The sequence below is a fragment of the Mesoplodon mirus genome, assembly GCF_964341445.2.
Source record: "Mesoplodon mirus genome assembly, chromosome: 10".
Taxonomy (NCBI): domain Eukaryota; kingdom Metazoa; phylum Chordata; class Mammalia; order Artiodactyla; family Ziphiidae; genus Mesoplodon; species Mesoplodon mirus.
Window position 1 is genome coordinate 97,169,008 of NC_138986.1, and position 23,291 is coordinate 97,192,298.

Sequence of the window (23,291 nt, forward strand, 5' to 3'; positions counted from 1 at the left end):
GAGGGGAGAGGGAGGAAACTGGTAAACATAGTAGGAGTAAGGAATTAGAATGGCATTAGACTTCACAACAGCAATAAGAAAAAGGAACTCTACAAATGATTTGCAACTCAGAATTCTGTTCCAATCTACCAGTCAAGAATGGTGAGAATAAAAACATTTTCAAAGATATAAGAGAGCCCGCCTGCCGATGCAGGGGACAAGGGTTTGTGCCCCGGTCCAGGAAGATCCCACGTGCCGCAGAGCGGCTGGGCCCGTGAGCCATGGCCGCTGAGCCTGTGCGTCCGGGGCCTGTGCTCTGCAACGGGAGAGGCCACAACAGTGAGAGGCCCGCGTACCGCAAAAAAAAAAAAAAAAAAAAAAAAAAAAGAGAGAGAGAGATGCCTCCAATAAAAAACAAAAGTAATAAATTACCTGGTATGTTTCATCATAATGGAGAGAGAGAGAGGTAGGTTTTAGAGAGTTTTGGGGGGAAAATTAGTGATGAGTACCTAGGCAGTACAGGAAAACTGACAGAATTAGTTATTCTAGGGAAAAAACAGAAGAGTGTAAAAAAAGGAAATAAAATCATCCTCACAATATGACTCTGTTGTGAATCTTAATTAACCAGTCATAAAAGAGAAAGTTTGGGGCAGGGCAGGCAACTGCTATCTTTCATGATAAGAAGCCTTGAAGTATTACCATACTATTAAATATTTTAAACTATGTGTTTTGATTTAAAGAATTATTTTATTGGGGCTGGAAAGAACTCCTATGTTTGAAATAGATGCTAAACCAAGAGTATTTGTCCAGTAGTTGGATTTCCTAACTTGAGTGATCATTGTTTTGTTCCTTCTTTTGTTCGTTTACTTTTTATGTTTAAATAAGGAAACTGGTTGATGGCAGGGCTAAAACTGTATTTACTAATAAGCCCAAAGCTTCCTCATGTGCTTAGCTAATTCTCTCAAATTGCGACATATTTAGTATCTTGAGAGCTAATCAAAGAACTTTTTTTTTTTTTTAAATTAATTATTTTTTTTTTTTGCTGTGTTGTGTCTTCGTTTCTGTGCGAGGGCTTTCTCCAGTTGTGGCAAGCGGGGGCCACTCTTCATCACGGTGCACGGGCCTCTCACTATGGCGGCCTCTCTTGTTGCAGAGCACAGGCTCCAGACGCGCAGGCTCAGTAGTTGTGGCTCACGGGCCTAGTTGCTCCGTGGCATGTGGGATCCTCCCAGACCAGGGCTCGAACCCGTGTCCCCTGCATTAGCAGGCAGATTCTCAACCACTGCGCCACCAGGGAAGCCCCCAAAGAACTTTTTTTTTTTTGGTCTTTTCCATACTTTTGTTTAGGGAAAACATAACTCAATATTGTAACAGGGGACTTCCCTGGTGGCACAGTGGTTAAGAATCTGCCTGCCAATGCAGGGGACACAGGTTCGAGCCCTGGTCCAGGAGGATCCCACATGCCGCGGAACAACTAAGCCCGTGCACCACAACTATTGAGCCTGCGCTCTAGAGCCCGAGAGCCACAACTACCGAGCCCGCATGCCACAACTACTGAAGCCCGTGCACCTAGAGCCCGTGCTCCGCAACAAGAGAAGCCACCGCAATGAGAAGCCCACACACCACAACAAAGAGTAGCCCCTGCTCACCACAACTAGAGAAAGCCTGGGCGCAGCAATGAAGACGCAACACAGCCAAAAATATATTTAAAGTAAATAAATAAAATAAATTTATATTAAAAAATATATTGTAACAGCTACTCCATAAACCCTACAGAGGCAGTGATTTAATCAGTTTTGTATATATTGCCTTATCATCAGAAACTAGAACAGTGCCTTTCATGTAGAGAAGGTGCACAACAAATACCAATGAATTAAAACATTCTACTTGGGCTTCCCTGGTGGCGCAGTGGTTAAGAATCTGCCTGCCAATGCAGGGGACACAGGTTCGAGCCCTGGTCCTGGAAGATCCCACATGCCGCGGAGCAACTAAGCCCGTGAGCCACAACTACTGAGCCTCCACAACGGGAGAGGCCGCGACAGTGAGAGGCCTGCGCACCGCGATGAAGAGTGGCCCCCGCTCGCTGCAACTGGAGAAAGCCCTCGCACAGAAACGAAGACCCAAAACAGCCAAAAATTAAAAAAAAAAAAAAAAATTCTACTAAACCCATTCCCTCAAGTTTTACTCTCTTTTCTCTTTCACTTGGGTTTTCTCACCTCTTGTTTTCTTTTTCTGTGATCATGTTTTAGATTTACTAGTAGGTCTGATATTTAGTCCTATTGGTGGCAATCAAAGTAAAATGAGTTGCCACTCTCTTCAAAACAATTTACATTTTAATGGGAAAAATATTGCCTCTTACAAATAGAAAAAAGTGGCATTAGAAGTAATGAAGGGATTCCCCCAAACCAAGAGTAGTCTCTAATACCCTCTTCAACGCTTGTGAGAACAACAAGGTTCTACTGATCTTTCCTGCCCTTCATACTATCCATGTATTTTTTCTCCTAAAATTGATTTCCAATTATTATGATATTAGTTACCAAAAAAAGGGAGGATGGGACGGGAGCAGAAGTACAACCTATTTTTCATATGTCAAAATTGCTATCTGACCTCTTTGGAGATTATTCCTATTAATGTTGCATTATGGGTAAATTCTAATTGAGAAAAGTTATATAACACAATGTTAAGTAAACAGCCCTGCTTAAAAGTGACAATGACACGCTATGATTATAAAAAGTTAAAGATATTCATGATGCATACAAGGAATATACAAAGAAATTAGGGTGCTAAAAGAAAGCTGTTTGCTTTTATCAAACTTCTCTATGATATACATGTTTTATAAAAAATGAAAAAATCAGAATGTTCCCTTAAACTGCCTTAGCAATAAACATTAAAATACCAAGAAGAAATTTTATCTACACATATGAAAAAAATTCAAAAATCATGATGCACTTCTCAAAACAAACAAAAAAATAAAGTATTTCCCAAGGTCCAATTTTTAACTTGAAAGCAAAGACAGGAATGAAATATTTGAAAAGACAGGAAGGAAAAAAAGAAAACACCCAAAGCCAAGAACTACCTTAAAAGCTAATGTACAAAGCTTATTTTAATAAAATTAGAGCATACCATGCATTCGTTGGTTTGGGGGTTTTTGAAGGAGCACTCAAAGCTGTTTCCATGCTATTCATTCCTGAATTATTATCTTTGGTAGTCATTGCAATCATTTTTCGTTGCTTCTGAGACAGTTTAACTCCATGAGAAATCATTTTTCTAGAAATTAAGTTAAATTAAACCGATCAGTTTCACCGCTTCTGAGAAACTTTAATTCCATAAGAAATAATTTTGCTAGAAATTAAACCAATTAACATTAATTTCTGCTCAACAAAGGTTACTGGTAATTATATTGCTCTGTGTTTATCTGATGGGATTTTACTATTACTAGATCAAAATGACCACAAGTTTCAACAGTGGCAATATATGTAATTAGTTTATACTATCAAGAATCAAGTAATAGCTACATGGGAGCCCTCCTAATACACTTGCATCACACTTGTAACAGAAACAGATCATTTTAGAGGCAAATTTCTGACATGTAATACTGTATTCCACAAGAGCTAGACTATCAACCCAACTCAGTCTTCAGCATATATTTAAGAAATAATGTTATGGAGGCCAAATTACCTAGAAAAGAGCTTACAACTAACTTTAACATCAAATGCAGAAAAATAATAGGAAAGGTCCAGTAGGTCTTTCCAGTTCTTTAGGGCAGAACTATAACACAACATGGTCTTTCCTTTTACATGATTTTGTAACCAACCCCAAATTTGTCTTTGGTGTAGCTCCACATTTTTGTCTACTTTCTTCTATTTGCATGATGGTTCTGAGATCCATAACAGGAGGGCTTACAGGACTAAAAGACATATAAAAGTTACTTTACAACCCATTCATTTATTCATGAAGTCCAGCACCCAAACATTACTGAAACTGTAAATTATATATAACATCATTAATGAGAGGATAATTTAGGTCTATTTTGTCAGCTGTGGCCAACTTCAAAAAGGATATTTTGAATGAAAGCTACTTTTATATATACATACATAATAATAAAATGCATTGGAAGTCATAATGTTAAGAGATACATGTTTAATAAAATAGTCTAACATTAGTGATTAGAAGATGCTTCCAGGTGTTCCCACAAATATGTTTACTTAGGAAAAAAGGTGTCTACTTTCTGAACTATCTTTAGATCATGAAGCAGCATAAACCGGGACATCATCATCTTTATTCCAACTGTGCAAAATACAGCATATTTCAAAATAATTACACAAATGGCCCAGATGACAATATAATTGGTAAGTCAATTAACAGTCTTAGCCTATTATAAACCATACTAGGTAAAAAAGATGAAGCATAAGCTCAATTAGCTCTTTGAAAGAATACTGTATGTTAATTGTACTTATTCCTTCAGTTTTAAAAACTGACTTTTCTAAGTAAAAAAATATGGATAGAATATAGGTTAAAACTACAGCATAACATTAAATGAATAGCCTCTGAAAATTAATTGTAACAACACATTTTGTGAGATCTTAAATACACTTTAATGTGCAAAAAAAGAAGATATAGTAAGCCTACAAATGACAAAATGGTCTTCCTGAGTGGGAGTTTTTACTAATATACACTATCCATTAAAAGAGAAAAAGAAGCTGATATCAAGTCACTGTGTGTGTGTGGGGGGGGGGTCACTGTGTGTGTGTGTGTGTGTGTGTGTGTGTGTGTGTGTGTGTGTGTGTGTTACAGAGTATTTTACTAAGTATTCCCTGATGACACTGCAAAGGCAACTAAATTCTGTCTGGAAAAAAGAGCCTATTTTAGCTGGTTAGTAATTTGTATGCACTTTAGCTGGTAATTTGTATGCATTTAGGTAATTTTCTGTATATTAGAAATTTATATTAATTTTTTAAATGTACTTCATTAAAAAGTTTCACTTGACTAAAAATAAATGATATTTCTCAGACTAACAAGTACAGAACAAAATAAAAATCCTACCTGAAAGAGCCAGAAACCCAACTGGAAGAGCTCGTAGTATCAATTCTGTTACTGGGAATGGGCTGTGGAGCAGATATTTTAAGTACTGGTGATTTTTCCCATGGTTTTAAATCTTCCCTAAAATGTGTAGGAGGTGTACCATTAACATAGGATTTAATTTTCCCCTGGAGGTAAAAAAAAAAAAGAAAAAAAAAAGTTAAAAAGTGAGTAATAGCAGGTACCCCTAGCACAGTAGCTAACACATAGTTGGTACTCAGTAAATACTGGTTAAACTATATTAAAGAGTAAAAGCTTACAGCAATAATTATCTAGTATTTTCAATTCAGTTCTTCTACAGTTTAGTATCTTGATCAATTCTCAAACCATATCAGTGGCTATAACCCAATTATTAAGAGCTTTGGGAATAATTTTTAGGGACATAAGTTTGCATATCAAGTTCTTATTTACCTGAGCATTAAACAGAAATGTTAATAAATATAAGTTGTTCAAATAAGATATGAAACAGTAACTTTAAAATTAACATCCATGACTTTAACATGAAACAAAATGAAGGTCTGATATAAATGTCATACAATTCACTCTGAATGTAATTAAAGGACTCTGAATACAATTAAAGCCAAATAATATTGACACTTCAAAAGGGCCCCTAAAACTATTGCTATTACAATAGGTCAAGGAAGTTACTGAAATCACTGCCAGGACAGATTCTTCTACTATTGCCAAACATTCACAGTATGCCTTCAACCTTCTTTTAAACCTCAACTGTCTTCCAGGCCAACCTAAGTGTAATATGAATTTCCCCCAAACTTCTACCTTACATAAAAAACTTTTTATGATAAAACTTTGTTTTCCATCAATCCTTGAGGCCTAGAAGACTCTTAAGATAGGGTCGATGTTCTACTGTCCCACAAATCTCTAGATGTTCTAATATATCTTGTGGATGTACAGAGGTTAGAAAAACATTACTCTATATCCGGTAAGTTTCACACTCTCCTTCCCTGTAGATTAACAACTACAGAATTAAATGTTAAGAGATGTCTGAAACATGGCCTCCCCCAGAGTTGACCAGCCTAGGAATTCAGCAGCTTAGTGTCAATTATGCTAGACTAGGAGAAGAACTCCATTCCAGATTGCATTGCTCCAGTTCACACCGCGGCAGAAAGACACTAAACAGATTTTGGTATTAGGCTTACTTTCAAAATCATTTTCCTATGACAATTTTTAGCTGGTGTTAACTGACATTTCACAAAATATATTTCAAGTAATTTAGCTATGAATATATATTTCAATATGCCTATACAGTATTGCTATACTTTACATCAACATTACTTTTATTGCAGAAAGATTAGAAATACAACATCATAAAGGGCTCAAAACTGCAATTAAAATCTTTAAAGCTAGAAATATTAGGCAAATTTGAGAAAACTAACACTACATATATTATGTCATTAATTGTATTTTCTTATAAACCAGCCAGAAGAGTGTTTTAAAGTTAGAGTAAAAATAAAACTAAACTGTCTATAAGACTAAAATTTGAAGAAAATAGTGCATTAATAAACAAAGACAAACCTCAATCTTATCTGAATGAAATCCTGTTGTGAAATCAGGAGACTGTAAATCTCTAGGACTACCCACTCCTGCATAGCTTCCTTCAGAGTCTGATGTCAACAGTTCTGGAAGAGATTCCACAGAATTGGTCTTACCAGACTTTAGTAATCCTAAAAGGTAAAAAATTTTTCATATTTAAACACATATACAGTAGACATATAGGTATTACATTTAATGAACCAAATAGAACTAAAAGCGTCCATTTATCCAGATTTAGTAACATTTAAATTATAGTCACTGTACTAAAGTCTTAATAATTGAAGCCAACTGAAGAAAGAAATCAGTTGAGGTGAAAAACTGAAATGGAGAATTTTAAAACAACAGTTTTATTCATTTTAATTACACACCAATTAAGCAATAAACCTGAGGAAGATAGTTATTTGGTACCTAATTTAAAAAGTGACTCAGAACATTTTTTCCCCCATAAAGATTAGACAGCAAGACAAAATTAATAAACTCTAGACTCCTCCCCTTTCCTTTTCTCATCTGTCTCTGCACCTATGCAAAGGGGGATTAGTCCCAGTCTGTGTGGGAGAAGCATTATAACCTTTCTGCCACTCATCTAAGCCAGCAGACTGTCCAGGTAGCAGAGGCTTTGCTGAAGCCTACTGTGGCCTGTTTGAGGGTTTTCCCTTCTGCAAAATATCTGTGAATTGAGAGCTATTTTCAATTAGCTTATCACCTAAAGCATAAGTTGTTATGAAATGTATATACCATTTGTTCTCTTAGGCAAGCTAAATACCTGTCTCCCTGCTACAGTCTGGTTTCCTGGCTCATTAGCAAATCAGTCATTTCAAGTATAAACAGAGTAAAAAAAAAAAAACAAACTTTTGCTTAGGTTCATGTGTTTATTTCCACATATTTAAAATGTAGTACAATCTAAACAAAGTGGCAAAATAAATACATTATAAAACATATCTCATAAATTCAGTAAGTGTTGTTTTCTTTAAATGTAAATCACTGTGGGCTTCCCTGGTGGTGCAGTGGTTAAGAATCCGCCTGCCAATGCAGGGGACACGAGTTCAATCCCTGGTCTGGGAAGATCCCACATGCTGTGGAGCAACTAAGCCCGTGCACCACAACTACTGAGCCTGTGCTCTAGAGCCCGCAAGCCACAACTTCTTAAGCCCAGGCGCCTAGAACCCGTGCTCTGCAACAAGAGAAGCCATCGCAGTGAGAAGCCAGCGCACTTCAAGGAAGAGTAGCCCCTGCTCACCGTAACTAGAGAAAGCCTGTGCGTGGCAATGAAGACCCACCGCAGCCAAAAATAAATAAATTAAAAAAAAAAAAAAAAGTAAATCACTGACAAGATATGTGCCTTTTTTGTTGTTATTGCTAAAATATAATTTGGAATAACATTCAAACTTTTCTCCCCCACAATGTTTTAAATATTTTTAAGAGTAGCATATTTTTATATAAGAGAGTATATTTAATACTGGGATGCTCCCAAAAGTCAATTAGAAACAAATCTAATAAATAAAGAAGACGATTGAAGTGGCCAACAATTATCTTTGATAAAAAAACATTTTCACAGAATGACTTCTAACTTTAAGGATCAACACAAACAAACGTTAAGCCTTCATACAACTGTCCTTGATGAAATTAGCTTCATACTCAGATTTTCTCCCAGAATAGGTTACTTTGGCTCCCAGTTAAATTTAACCTTTCAATCATTTTTTGCTTTGGCCACAGAAGGAATAGTGTAGCAGGAAGAATACCGAACAGGAATCAAGAAAATAAATTCTACCTCTGGCTGCTACGACCTGAAATCACTTCAAAGTTTTCTGAGCTTGTTTCCTCAAGTTTAAAGGAAGGGGTGTAAATTAATTCATTATTAAGGTCTCTTCCAGCTCTGAAATGCTAAGACTCTTAACACATGTGTTATCAATAACATTCTTTAAAACAAACCAAATATCTGCTTTTTCCATAAATCTTTTAGGTATTTGGAAAATCACTAGCTCCACGACTGTCTATCCATTTATTCATCCTGCCATCAATCCACCTATGCCGCCTTCTAAGGACTACAGGTAATTCATATAACACAGAGGATGCAAAATCACAAAATTTAAACTTTAAAAAGGTCCTAGGGGGCTTCCCTGGTGGCACAGTGGTTGAGAGTCCGCCTGCCGATGCAGGGGACATGACGGGTTTGTGCCCTGGTTCGGGAAGATCCCACATGCCGCGGAGTGGCTGGGCCCGTGAGCCATGGCTGCTGAGCCTGCGCGTCCGGAGCCTGTGCTCCGCAACAGGAGAGGCCACAGCAGTGAGAGGCCCGCGTACCGCAAAAAAAAAAAAAAAAAGGTCCTAAAATAGGAATCAGGATATGCAGCAAATGAGAAAGACCTATAGACCTATCTTCAGTACTTCATCAATCAATTTAGGTATATTAGCTTTCTTTTTTAATATCTCGTGTGTTATCTAAAATGAGTATTCTTCACGTTATTTATCAAACATGTCAAATACCTCATTGGTACTTTTCAAAGTTGCCTGTATAAGGCTGACTGACCGTGAAAACACTGCTGATAGAAACTGCACCAGTTTGTGTTACGTCTATAGACACACCAACTATTTCTGAAAGCCATGCTGTGCTACCATTCCCTTTTGGTTACACTTCAAATTTTTATCTAAAGAAACTGTTAAAATTTAGGTCATTTAATCTGGATCTAATCAGATGAATCCAGAATGTGGGATAGTCTACAATACCACTGGCCTCAACTTCTGAAAACAAAACAAAACAATACAAAACAAAACAAAACAGAAAGGTGTGGTGGTGCTGTTCTACTTAAGAGACTAAAAAGACATTAATAAGCAAAGACAGTGTCAACCCTGATACGACATTAGATTTTTTTTTCTTAATGTTAAAACAGAAAAGGCTATAAAAACATGTTTGGACAATTAGGGAAATCTGAGCACAGACTACAGCTCTAGATAATATTAATGTTAATTGTCTTTCAATGGGATAACGGTATTGTGGTTGTATAGAATAAGGGTTGTATCTCCCTTATGCTTAGGAGATTCATATTAACCTTGAGGGGAAAATGTCATGTCTACAGCTTAGTTCCAAGTGGATCAGGTTAAAAAAACAAGTGTGCGTGTAGAATGTTTGGAGGATGAGGGAACAGAGCATGCAAGACAAAGCCTGCAAGAAAAAGCAGATGTGGTAAGAGGTTAACAAGAGATCTGGATAATGGGTACACAGGTGTGCATGGTATTTTTCTTTCACCTTTTTAGTAACTTAAAAGATTTTCAAAGTTAAAAACTGGGGAAAAAAATTTTAGAAAAACTATATAACCTTACTTTCAAACAGGCTCACATAATGCCTAGATATAAAATGTGTTGTATTTTACTACTGGATTATAACCTCCTTAACACGCATGAATGGAATCCCATGTGGCATCTCACTAGAAGCACTGATATATATGAACTGAATGCACGTGTTAATAGTATCTCTGTCATGTTTTGCCCACCTCTAACCCTCTATGCCTCTAGACAGAGTGGTCTTTCTAAAAACATAAACCTTATCCAATCACACCCTGCCTTAAAAAATCCATCAATAGCTAACTGTAGCCTTCAGATTAAAGTCCAAATTCCTTAGTTTGGCATATAACACCCTCCAAAATCTGACCCTCTCCAACCTATCTCCTATCTGCACCTACCCGATATGGCTGAGCTATGCACAACAAACATGCAGTCTTTCTACTTCCTCCAGGCTTGAAACACACTGCCCCATTCTCTTAGCATGTCAATCTGCCTCCTTTTCTTGGCTAAATCTCTGCACTCTTCAAGATCCAGCTCAGGTATCACTTTCCTCTAACAGATGTGCCCTGATCTTCTCAGACTAGTTTGGGTGCCCCTTCTGTGATCACAGAGCAAACGTCAATCACAGTACTTATCACAATGCATTATCATTTTCTGTGGCCTCCCTAAGACAAGGACTATTTTCTATTTCTGTAGCCCCAGCAGATGGCATAATTGTATTTAATACATGTTAAATGAATTAGATAAGGAACAGAGACATGAAAGATTAGATCAGAAAATATACCCTAAAATATTTTCCACTAACCTGTAGATGGTGGACTCTGAATAATATCTGAAAGGTTATAACCTCCAGAACTATCTGACCGCCTACGTGGCTTCTTTTTTGCTTTCGTTTTTGTCTTCTTGAACACACTTTCCCTAGGAAAAAAAGCAAACATAAAAGTCATTTTAAAAAAATTAAGTTACAGGGCTTCCCTTGTGGCACAGTGGTTAAGAATCCACCACCTGCCAATGCAGGGGACATGGGTTCGATCCCTGGTCCGGGAAGATCCCACATGCCGCAGAGCAACTAAGCTCGTGCGCCACAACTACTGAGCCTGTGCTCTAGAGCCCGTGAGCCACAACTACTGAGCCTGCACACCTAGAGCCCGTGCTCTGCAACGAGAAGCCACCGCAATGAGAAGCCCACGCACCACAACAAAGAGTAGCCCCCGCTCACTGCAACTAGAGAAAGCCCGCATGCAGCAACAAAGACCCAACGCAGCCAAAAATAAATAAATTAAATAATTTTTTTAAAAAATTAAGTTACAGATGAAACAGGAGAAGAACTATGCATTTTGAGCAACGGAATACAGCATTTTGGTCAAAGAGAAAACACAAAAGAATACATATGTTCTAGTCCCATTTATCTAAGTGGCCCAGAGCAAGTTACTCAATTCCACCAAACTTCAGTGTGATACTATCACTTGTTCTAACCCTAGCATTTCTGTGAAAGTTAGAAACAAGATGGTAAATAAGAAGATACTCTGAAAAGTAAAATACTGTACATGTTCACACACAAGCTATTATAATCTATGACCTGGAACTAGAAATACTTGGTGATAATTTTTAAAGTATTTCAGGGGCTGCTTAATTCCTTGAATTATTATTAATCAGGAAAGAGAAAATAATATTATCTATGAGGACTACAACAGTCTTATTTCACCTAAAAATTATAGATCTCATTATATAATTCATCCACAGTAACACAGGTCAGCTGTGAATACTATTATTCTATGAAGGATAATGTATTTATGTCAATGTTAATCATTTTATTATAATTTTTAATGTAGTAACACATCATACATCCAAGTCAGATATTTATAAACCTCAAGTATTCCAATGGCTACCACCAAACTCTAGAAAAGAGGTTAAAAAATTTTTCTGGAACCAAGAGCAGCTTTTCAGTGAGCTACAATTATACTCATACATATATATACACTCACACATGTATGTAGCAAATGACTTGAACATCCGAAGATTTTATTTTAACAGGTCATTTACCAAGCAGAAGGAAAGTAATTCTATAACCAGCTGATAAATTAGCCTAAAATGCAGACTGGAAATTCTAAGCAGGACTTATTAAATGGTCAACAGTGGGATTGTGTAGAACCTGGGATATTTTATTGAAGGACTCCCAAATGCCAGTCACTGTGGGTCATCTCTCTTGAACGAGTAGGGTTCTCTACAGAGAGGGATCTAGAAGAATGGCTAATGAACTCCCCTTGGTTCACCCTCTCTAGAAGGCAAATCGCTTGTCTTCTGCCAAGATGGAGGAGGGGCAATGAATCACTTGGTTCAGGAATACATCAATGCTCTTTGAAAAATTCTCAAAAAAAAAAATGCTCTTTTCCAAATCCAACCACTTACACTGGTCTTCATAAACCTAGTACCTGTAATTCTTAAGCCTTTCCAGAATTCTGTTTTAGTTTTTTCTGTTCTAAGTCATTACTGCTCGGCAACCACTTTCCAACTTCCAAAACCGTTAACATCTCCTGACTGCCATTTACTCCTTTCCTGTTCTCTTTGCTCTAGCGCAATATGACTTTTTAATTTCTTTACTATAATCTCAGCAGGGTTTGGAAAGGTAGTTAAGATAACTGCACTTATTCGACCCAACATACTTAACCAGAAGGCTACATTCCTTTTGTGTTTATACTTAACTTTGTTATATCTGCAAATATTAATTATGCATTTACTTTGTATTATATCAAGGCTAAAAATGAACATAAATACCTATTTTTTATGTTAGGTTTCTCAATTTTTCTTTCCATATTAATATAAAAGTGCCAACAGTGTCCAAGACTGGGGATGGGGGAAGGAGAAAAGGAAGGGAAAAAAAAAAAAACAGAGCTTACGAATAATTTTGTTCCATATTTATTTCTTCTTTCAAAAAGATATCTCCATCTTCTACATCCAAATAGCTAATGTCTGGTCCATCTTGATATGGTGTAATGATTCTTCTATCCATTGCTGGAATCTATAGAAAAAAAGATATCACTTTTTAAATATAAATACAAAATTTGTAGAGGAAAGACATCAGCTACCTTTCTGTCTCCCCTTCAATCTACAACCAGTAAAACATCCAGAGCTCAACAAAGTTGCCTCTGCCCAACACACTAGGACACTAGAGAATTCCACACATTTGTACATCTAAAGGTGGGTAGGCTGGAACACATACAGGAGAGAGGCAGAACAGATCAAAGAGTGGAGTCTGTGCCTGCAATCCTGGGCCTCTAACCATGGTAGCTGAGCCCACAGCTTCAGGGAACCCAGTACCAGCATGTGAGGTGGTACACTTACAACTCTGGCATCCTGAATGGAGGGGTGCTCACAACCACAGGTAGCTTGGTAGCAGTGGAAGTGGGCCCTGGAACCCAGCCGCCATCCCCCACCATCAACAGTGGCGGAAGCCCACGAACCTTATACAATATCAGACACAGTACAGGCACCTGTGCAACCCTGGCTCCCAACACTCCCATGATCCTCCTCCCCCCACGCAAAGACTGTTACTTAAGGAACCCCACAAACTGGGGAAGAGCCCAACATTCCGATGATGACAGGAGCTCTGGCAGAAGAAAGGCAGTAAGGACCTGGGAGGCACAAGAAGCAATAATGAAGGCACAGAAGCACACCTCTTACAGAGCCGGTGGAGGCTGGAAAGTGCCAACTAGCAAATATAATCAGAGCCAGCTCAGGTAAGAGAAAACAAACCTGTGTTATAGTGCCACCTACTGGAAAGCAAAAGAAAGGACTCTTAACTTCTAACCTGTGATTAACTTCAAATGCACCTGCAGAGGAACAATTTAATTCAAGTACCACATACAACCACAGTAACACTCAACCACAAAAAGAAAATAACAGTTCTCCAGAAACCAAACTAAGTCACAGGATATTTCAATCTAACTGATAGAGAATTCAAAATAGCTGTCATGAAGGAACTCAATAAGCTATAAGAAGTCAGAAAGGCGGTTTAATGAGCTCAGGAATAAAATTAATGAACAGAAGAAATACTTTACCAAAGAGACTGAAACTCTAAAAAAGAACCAAACAAACGCTGGAGTTGAAGAACTCAATAAATGAGATGAAGAATGAATTAGAAAGAAATGGAAAGAGAGCAGATCATATGGAGGAGAGAATTAGCAAGCTCAAAGGTAGAAATCTTGAAATGATACAAGTAGAAGAGAAACAGAATATTTAAAAAGTGAGGAAATTTCACAAGACCTATCCAACTCATTTAGGAAGGAAAATATTAGGGTAATGAGTAACCCAGAAGGAGAAGAGAGGGAGAAGGCAAAAGAGAGTTTATTTAAAGAAATAATTTCTGAGAACATCCCAAAGCTGGAAAAGGAACTGGATACACAAGTCCATGAAATTAAAAGAATACCTAATTACCTCAATGCAAAACGACCTTCTCCAAGACATGTAATAAATATTAAAATTGTCAAAAGTCAATGACAAAGACTTTTAAAGGCAGCCAAGAAAAAGGATGGTAGCTGGGAATTCCCTCGTGGTCCAGTGGTTAGGACTCAGTGCTTTCACTGCCAAAGTACAGGTTTGATTCCTGGTCAGGGAACTAAGATCCTGCAAGCCATGTGGTGTGGCCAAAAAGTAAAAAATAAATAAATAAATAAATAAGGCTGGTGGTCTACAAAGGAACCTCCACTAGGATAGCAGCAGATGTCTCAGCAGAAACCCAACAGGCCAGGAGGGAGTGAAATGACAATCTCAGAATACTAAAAGATAAAAACCGTCAGCCAAGAATACTCTATCCAGCAAAGACATCGTTCAAACATGAAGGAGAAATAAAGACTCTCACACAGAAGCTGAGGGAGTTCATCAACACAAGACCTGCCTAACAAGACATGCTGAAAGCAGCACTTCTAACCGAAAAAAAAAAGACAAAGGGACACAAAACTTTGAGCAAGATGATAAAACAGAACCATAAAATTGCAACTCTACGAGAGCATAAAGGTTAAAGGGAGAAAAAAGAAAGCAGAAAAATAACTATAAGCTATTTCTGTTTGGTAGCAAACTCACATCAAAAGGGAAAATGTGAGAAAACAAAAACATAAAAGAGGATAAAAAAACTCATACAGGTAAATGAAGATAACATACTATTAGCAGAAAAAAGACTTTTATCTGTGAGACGTTTTATACAAAGCTCAGGGCAACCACAAACTTTGTTACAGAGCAGAGACATGAAACATAATAAAAGAAGAAACTAAGAAAAATACCACAGAAAACCTCCAAACCAAAATAACATACAGAAACACAAGGAAAAAGAAACAACAGAGATATCAAGCAACCAAAAAACCCACAAATCTCAGGACTACATCCTCATCTATCACTAATCCCCCTGAATTTAAATGGACTGAATTCATCAATCAAAAGACAGAGTGGCTGGATGCATTAAAACACAAGACTCAACCAAATGCTGCTCCAGGAGACGCACCTCAGCTCTGAAGACAAACAGGCTAAATGTGAAGAGATGGAAGATGATACTCCAAGCAAATGGCTGCCAAAAGAAAGCAAGTGTAGCCATCCTTATACCAGACAAAACAGACTTCAAGCCAAAAAGGTAACAAGAGACAAAAAATGGTCAGCATATGATTATAAAGAGGACAACTCATCAAGAAGACATAAAAGTGACTAATGTACATGTACCTAACATAAGAGCACCAAAATATAAACAACAATACTAACATAACCAAAGCAAGGGAACTAGCAGCAACAAAATAATTGTAGGGGACGTTTAACAGCCCACTTACATCAACAGACAGATCATCCAGACAAAAGGTCAACAAGGAAACAGTGGCCTTAACTGAAATGTTAGATCAGATATATTTAACAGATTTAAACAGAACAATGCAGCAAAACACACATTCTTCTCAAATGCTCATGGAACCTTCTCAAGGATAGGCCATAAATCGGGACACAGAAGAAGTCTCAATATAGATTTAAGAAGACTGAAATTCTATCAAACATCTTTTCCGATCACAATGGTATGAGAAACTAGAAATCAAGAACAAGAACACTGGAAAAATGACAGATACGTAAAGGTGAACAATATGCTACAGAACAACAATTAGGTCACTGAAGAAATCAAAGGAGAAACAAAAAATTACCTGAAGACACATGGAAATGAAAATACAATATACCAAAATCTATGGGAAACAGCAAAAGCAGTATTAAGAGTTTGTAGCGATAAAGGCTTACCTCAAGAAACAAGAAAAACTTACACCTAAAGGTACTAGAAAAAGAAGAACAAAGCCCAAAGTCAGTAGAAAGAAGGAAATATAAAGATCAGAGAAGACAGAAGAAAAGATGAATGAAACTAAGAGTTGGTTTTTTGAAAAGACAAACAAAACTAAGAGTCAGTTCTTTGAAAAGATAAAACTGACAAACCATTAGCTAGATTCACTAAGAAAAAAAAGACAGAAGCCCTGATAAATAAAATTAAAAATGAAAGAGAAAAGAAATTTGATACTACAGAAATATAAAGGATTATAAGAGAATACAAAAATTGGACAACCTAGAAGAAACGGACAAATTCTTAGAATCATACAACCTTCCAGGGCTGAATCATGAATAGAAAATCTGAATAGACCAATCACTAGTACAGAGATTGAAACAGTAATCAAAAAGCTCCCAAAAAACATAGGTCCAGGACAAGACTGCTTCACAGGTGAATTCTACCAATATTCAAAGAAGTTTAATATTTATACTAAAACTATTCCAAAAAACTGAAAAGGAAGGAATGCTTCCTAACTCATTTTACAAGGCCAATATCACCCTGATACCAAAACCAGACAAAGACAACACAAAGAAAGAAAATCACAGGCCAATATCTCTGATGGCTGCCAGTTGTAAAAATCCTCAACAACATATTAGCAAAACGAATTAAAAAATACATCAAAAGGATCATACAACATGATCAAGTGGGATTTATACCAGGGATGTAAGGATGGTTCAACAACCTCAAGTCGATCAACATGATACAACACATCCACAAAATGAACAAAAATCATGCGATCATCTCAATAGATGCAGAAAAAACATTTGACAACATTCAACACCCATTTATGATAAAAACTCTCGACAGAATGGTGTAGAAGGGATGATATGTGACAAACCCACAGCTAACATACTCAATGGTTAAGTAGTAAAAGCTATCCCTCTAAGATCAGGAATAAGACAAGGATGCTCAATCTCACCACTCTTATTCAACATAGTATTGGAAGTGCTAGCCAGAGCAATTAGGCAAAAAAAATAAATAAAAGACATCCAAATTGGAAAAGAAGTAAAACTGTCACTATCTGCAGATGGCATGATTTTTATATACATTAGAAAACCCTGAAGATTCTACCAAAAATCTGACACAAATAAATGGAAAGATATGCCAGGCTCAAGGATAAGAAGAATTAACATTATCAAAATGTCCATATTACCTAAAGCAATCTAATTCAATACAATCCCTATCAAAATCCCAAAAACATTTTTCACAGAAATAGAACAAAAAATTCTAAAATTTATATGGAACCACAAACGACCCTGAATAGTCAAAGCGATGCTGAGAAAAAAGAACAAAGCTGGAGGTATCATATTTCCTGATTTCAAACTATATTACAAAGCCATTATAGTCAAAATGGCATGGTATTGGCAGAAAAACAGATGCAAAGATCTCTAAACAGAATTGAAAGCCCAGGAATAAACACTTGCATACATGGACAATTAATTTACAACAAAGGAACAAAGAATACACAATGGAGAAAGGACAGTCTCTTCAATAAATAGTGCTGGGAAAACTGGACAGCCACATGCCAAAAAATTAAATTAGACCATTATCTCACAATATACACAAAAATTAAGTCAAAGTAGATTAAAGGCTTGAGTGTAAGACCTGAAACCATAAAACTCCTGAAAGAAAACACAGGTGGCATGCTCTTTGATATCAGTCATAGCAATACCTTTTAAAATATGCTTCCTCAGTCAATGAAAACAAAAGGAAAAATAAGTGGGATTACACCAAACTAAAAAGCTTCTGCACAGCAAAGGAAACCATCAATAAAACAAAAAGACAACCTACCAAATGGGAGGAGATATTTGTACATCATATGCCCTAAAATAACTCATACAACTCAACAACAACAACAAAATTACCTGATTAAAAAACGGACAGAGGAGTTGAACACACATTTTTTCAAAGAAGACATATAGATGGCAAACAGACAGATGAAAAGATGTTCAGCATCACTAATTATCAGGGAAATGCAAATCAAAACCACACTGAGATATCACTGTACACCTGTCAGAATGGCTAGGGTCAAAATGACAAGAAATACCATGTGTTGGCAAGGATGTGGAGAAAAGAGAACCCTCATACACTGCTGGTGAGACTGTAAATTGGTGCAGTCACTACAGAAGACAGTATGGAGATTCCTAAAAAAATTAAGAATAGACTACCATAAGATACCCAGCTATCCCATTTCTGGGTATTCATCCAAAGAATAAAAAACACTTATTTGAAAAGATATATGCTCCCCTATGTTCACTGCAGCATTATTCGCAATAGCCAATATATGGAAACAACCTAAGTGCCCATCAAGGGATGAATGGATAAAGAAAATGTAGTATATGTGTATGTATATATAAATACACACACACACACACACACACATATATACACATACAATGGAATACTACTCAGCCATGAAAAAAAGATGAAATCTTGCCATTTGCAACAACATAGATGGACCATGAGGATATTATGCTAAGTGAAGTAAGTCAGATGGAGAAAGACAAATACTGCATGATTTCACTCATAGATGGAACATAAAACACTAATAAACAAACAAAAACAAAATAAATGAACTAAACCAAAAAAAAACCCCAAACATGTGGCTACAGAGAATAGAGTAGTAGTTACCAGAGAGAGAAGAGGAGTGAGGGGGTGAAACAGATAAAGGGGATCAACTATATGCTGACAATGGAAGTTAAATGTTTGGTGGGGAGCAAGCTGTAGAGTATGCAGAAGTAGAAATACAACAATGTACACATGAAACTTACATAGTGTTATCAGTCAATGTTACCTCAATAATAAAATCATTAAAATCCAATTTTTACACTGTCCTGATCTTTAGTAAATAAATAACGAAAGACCCCAAAGCATTCAATAACTTTCATTTATAAAGAAATTTAAATATATTAATTTTATCATTAAATATCTTCAATTTTTATTCTCGTGTTTACCTGTAGAGCTTGTAAAGAAATCTTATGTCCTCATTTTTAAAAGATCCTAATGAATCAGAATTCATTAGGAAATTATTCCATTGCAAAGTCTGACCAAATATACTGCTTTAATTGATATTGTAATTGACAAAAACATAAAGCTTACCATTTTTCGGTAAAACACAGAAAGATCCTTCAAAACACCGTCACTTAAAACATCAAGAGACCTAAATAATAAGATATAAAATTCTAACTTAACACTCAAGTTTAATACCTGTTAAGACTTTCAAATATGCAGAGACATTTTATATTGTTGAATAAGGAATATTTTTTTAAAGCATTAATATGCCAGCTGCAACAAATTCTTTTTGGAAGTATGTGTAGTTATATATTTCACATAAACAGCAAACGTATTAGACAAACATACTGAAAACTCAAGGAACTCTTATAAATAAGTGATAGAAAAATATTTTCTATCATAATAGCAAGTATTCAACTTTCATTTTCCACAAATATACTCTTTACTACAGAAGGAGTACTATACTGACAGAACAATGGCCTAACTATCAGGTACCTGAATTCTATCTAGAATTATCACTGCTCCCAATTACCTACATGACCTTGAGCAACTCACTTTCCCTCTCTAGTCCTTAATATCTTCATGTGTAAAATGACGTTTGGGGACTTCCCTGGTGGCGCAGTGGTTAAGAATCCACCTGCCAATGCAGGGGACACAGGTTCGATCCCTGTTCTGGGAAGACCCCACATGCCGCAGAGCAACTAAGCCCGTGCGCCACAACTACTGAGCCTGCGCTCTAGAGCCCGCGAGCCACAACTACTGATGTCCGCACAGTCTAGGGCCCACGTGCTGCAACTTCTGAGCCCACAAACCACAACTACTGAAGCCCACACGCCTAGAGCCCATGCTCTGCAACAAGGAGTAGCCCCTGCTCGCCGCAACTAGAAAAAGCCCACACAGCAACAAAGACCCAACGCAGCCCAAAATAAAAATAAATGTAAAAATTAAAAAAATAAAATGACATTTGGACCAGTTCAATTGCATTCAAAGGAAATTTTAAGGAACTCTCAGGTTCCAAGGAGGTACTTTGAGGCATCAGTAAAATTTAAATCAAAGTTTACATTCTAAAATGTACTTCAAGCTATTTTTAAAACTAATACAAAGCAACCATATTCAAGTCTGTACCATACTAGTTTTTTAACATTTTGAAGACAATTAACTTGTGATGTACATCAATTTTATGCAGCTCTGTTTTCTTAACATCTCTGTGCATGTTTATTTACACTTCTGGCAAACACATATTTGACTAGGAATGGTTACATTTACATAAATCTTTGCTTTAATGTAAGTTATAATGTCTACTCATGTAAAATTATTCACCGCAGTACATGTGCCACCCTTAATAGTTCAGCTGACAAACTTGTCACAACATAATAATGGAACAATAGTAATGTGACACATCATCCTCCAATATCATATTTTAGATAGATTTGACTTGTTTCACACTGTGGTTGATTCTTTTCTGACAAATTAAACAAGTTAATTTGGCAATGCAAGGGGAAAAAATTGCTATGATTAGAATGACTAATGTAATGTAAGCAAAAAAAATAAATGTATTCTGAAACCTCTGCCAGGTTCTGACAATGAAATACCAGAGGCATTTTGAAATGACATTGTCTAATATCCCATAATATTAATTTGCATTTGGAAAGCATTTTTCACAAAATAACAAAGCATTAAATAGCCAAAAGAATTTTCTCTAAATTGAACCCTAAATGGCAATTATTAAGGAATCTGTTAGTGATTCACCTTTTAAAAATGGTAGAAAACTTTTATTTCAAACATGTTTTAGAATTAGTTTCATTAAGCATCATCCTGACTTTGAAAGGTGAGTTACCAAAAAACCGTTACCATTTATAATTAATTATACGGATCAAGGTTTTCTTGATTATTTGACAAAAAAAGTTTCACGGGTTTTCTCATCCTCATGCGAGTATATAAACAGAATCTACTTCGTAAGGTTTTCATGAAAATTAAGTGAATCCATACAACACTTTTAGAATGCCACCTGGCACATACCAATAATTATCATTATTACTATTACTATTACTGTGTAACTATTATTATAGTACTATTATTAGTTATTACTATTAATAACTATTATTATGGCAGAGTTAGCTATTATTACAATTAAAACAAAATACAGCATTACACTAGACACCGACTTTAAAAATGCAACTGACACCAAGAAATCTAATCTGAAATTCCCGTGCTGACCAAAAAGACTTACTTTTCTCATCACTGACTTTATAGAGAGTAAATGTAGTAAAATTGTGACTTTATGCTAAAAAATAAATCTGTAAATTTATTTCATTAAACAATTCCACTGTGGTAGAGAGTCCGCCTGCCGATGCAGGGGACACGGGTTCGTGCCCCGGTCCGGGAAGATCCCACATGCCGCGGTGCGGCTAGGCCCGTGAGCCATGGCCACTAAGCCTGCGCGTCCATAGCCTGTGCTCCACAACGGGAGAGGGCACAACAGTGAGAGGCCCGCGTACCACAAAAAAAAAAAAAAAAAAAAAAAAAAGAAAGAAAAACAAACAAAAAATTCCACTGCTAAAATAGTTGAAAACAATGGGATTAAATTTCCCAAAATTCCTCTAATTCTAAAATGTCTATGACTCCTAAATCATTAGCATTTATCAAATTCTTTCCATCCAGGTAAACATCAATATAGCATGAAATATTAGCTTATAAAACAGGATACATATATTTAGCTGATTTTTTTCACGTAAAGTGTGTCATTTTTCATAAGAAAAATTTCATTACCATGAAAGCTTCAACACACATATCAGCTTGCCATAAACTAGACCAACTAAATTTTTTCAGGCCATCTGCTGCAGCCTAAGTTTGACCAAAGAATCAATATGTAGTATAGGAAATATCTTAAAAGAGAATAAATACAAAGAGAAAACAGAAATCAACCAGTAACAAACTGTATGCATGCATATATGTGAAGTAATTAAGCGCTGGCTTAATTAGTATTACAGATAGTTTCCAAAAGCCAAGGTAAAAACTACATAGTTACAAATTAGCCTAAACAAGCAAAGATATGAAAACATATACAAATATACTTGTGATAATACTGTCCCACAACCTTCCAACCAGCATGTAAGCACCACTGAGGGCAAGGATATTTTGTCTTTATTTGTTGCCGGTAGTATCTTAGCAATGGCTGGCATATATTAAGCATCCAAATACTGATGGAATGATTAAATCCCCTTACATTTTCACTTTTTCTACAAAGCTGGGATTTATCGTTATTCACTTTTAAATTACTAATATATTTGTTATTATATATAAATAAGTGCTTTTGCAACAGTCTGTATATATCTAACCTACCTTGCTTCAAGTAAAGCTGCCATATTCAGTCCTATAAACTGTAAACAAGATAGTTTCAACTGTTCAGCATTATACATTGCTGCGAATTCCAGTAGCATAGCAGCATTCTTAAGGGTAACTACAAAGGAAAAGATATGCGAAATGAGATGAAAGGCATGTTACTACAGCAAATGAAATATACTTATTTCTCAAGTTGTCAGGTTTGAACATTTAGAAGAAGGAAAACTGAAAGTAGTGTCTTGCCAAAAGTAAGTTATACTAGGGCAAATATACAACTCATTTTCCATCCCAATATACCAAAGTAATTTTAAATGACTTGTTCAGAGGAAGTACAAACACGTAAAATTTTAAGCAAAAGAAAAAACAGAAGGTGCATTACAGTGTCATCTAAAAGCAAACATATAAGAATTGACAATCTTCTACCTAACCTTTTCAGAATATTTTTAACTTTCACTGATAAACAACATTCCTTTTCATTTATATAGCACAGAATAGTCATTCTCCTATAAAACTAAAAAAGTATACTTAGGAGTAGGAGAAACTGATGAAATCATTCTACAAAATATATTTATGTTGAGTCATCTATCAGACTTTACGTGGGTATATTTACATATATAAACACATACAAATACTATATATTTAGAAAATAAGTACATTTAAATCTTACCATATTATTGTTCATGCCAGTGCAGAATCTGGCATACTGTACAAA

At 36.2% G+C, this 23,291-nt stretch overlaps 1 protein-coding gene across 9 annotated transcripts in view; it reads right to left on the minus strand.

Moving 5' to 3' along the window:
- Positions 1-23,291, minus strand: part of IBTK (inhibitor of Bruton tyrosine kinase) — a 187,490-nt gene that overhangs the window by 22,679 nt on the left and 141,520 nt on the right. For all 9 annotated transcript variants that reach the window (XM_082633402.1, XM_082633397.1, XM_082633399.1 and 6 more), the window contains 8 exons: positions 22,580-22,697; positions 19,325-19,385; positions 12,786-12,907; positions 10,694-10,806; positions 6,592-6,740; positions 5,023-5,186; positions 3,794-3,886; positions 3,103-3,246 (listed from right to left, as the gene is read on the minus strand). In XM_082633402.1, coding sequence (XP_082489528.1) covers positions 3,103-3,246; positions 3,794-3,886; positions 5,023-5,186; positions 6,592-6,740; positions 10,694-10,806; positions 12,786-12,907; positions 19,325-19,385; positions 22,580-22,697 — 964 coding nt within the window. The remainder of the gene's footprint in view (positions 1-3,102; positions 3,247-3,793; positions 3,887-5,022; positions 5,187-6,591; positions 6,741-10,693; positions 10,807-12,785; positions 12,908-19,324; positions 19,386-22,579; positions 22,698-23,291) is intronic.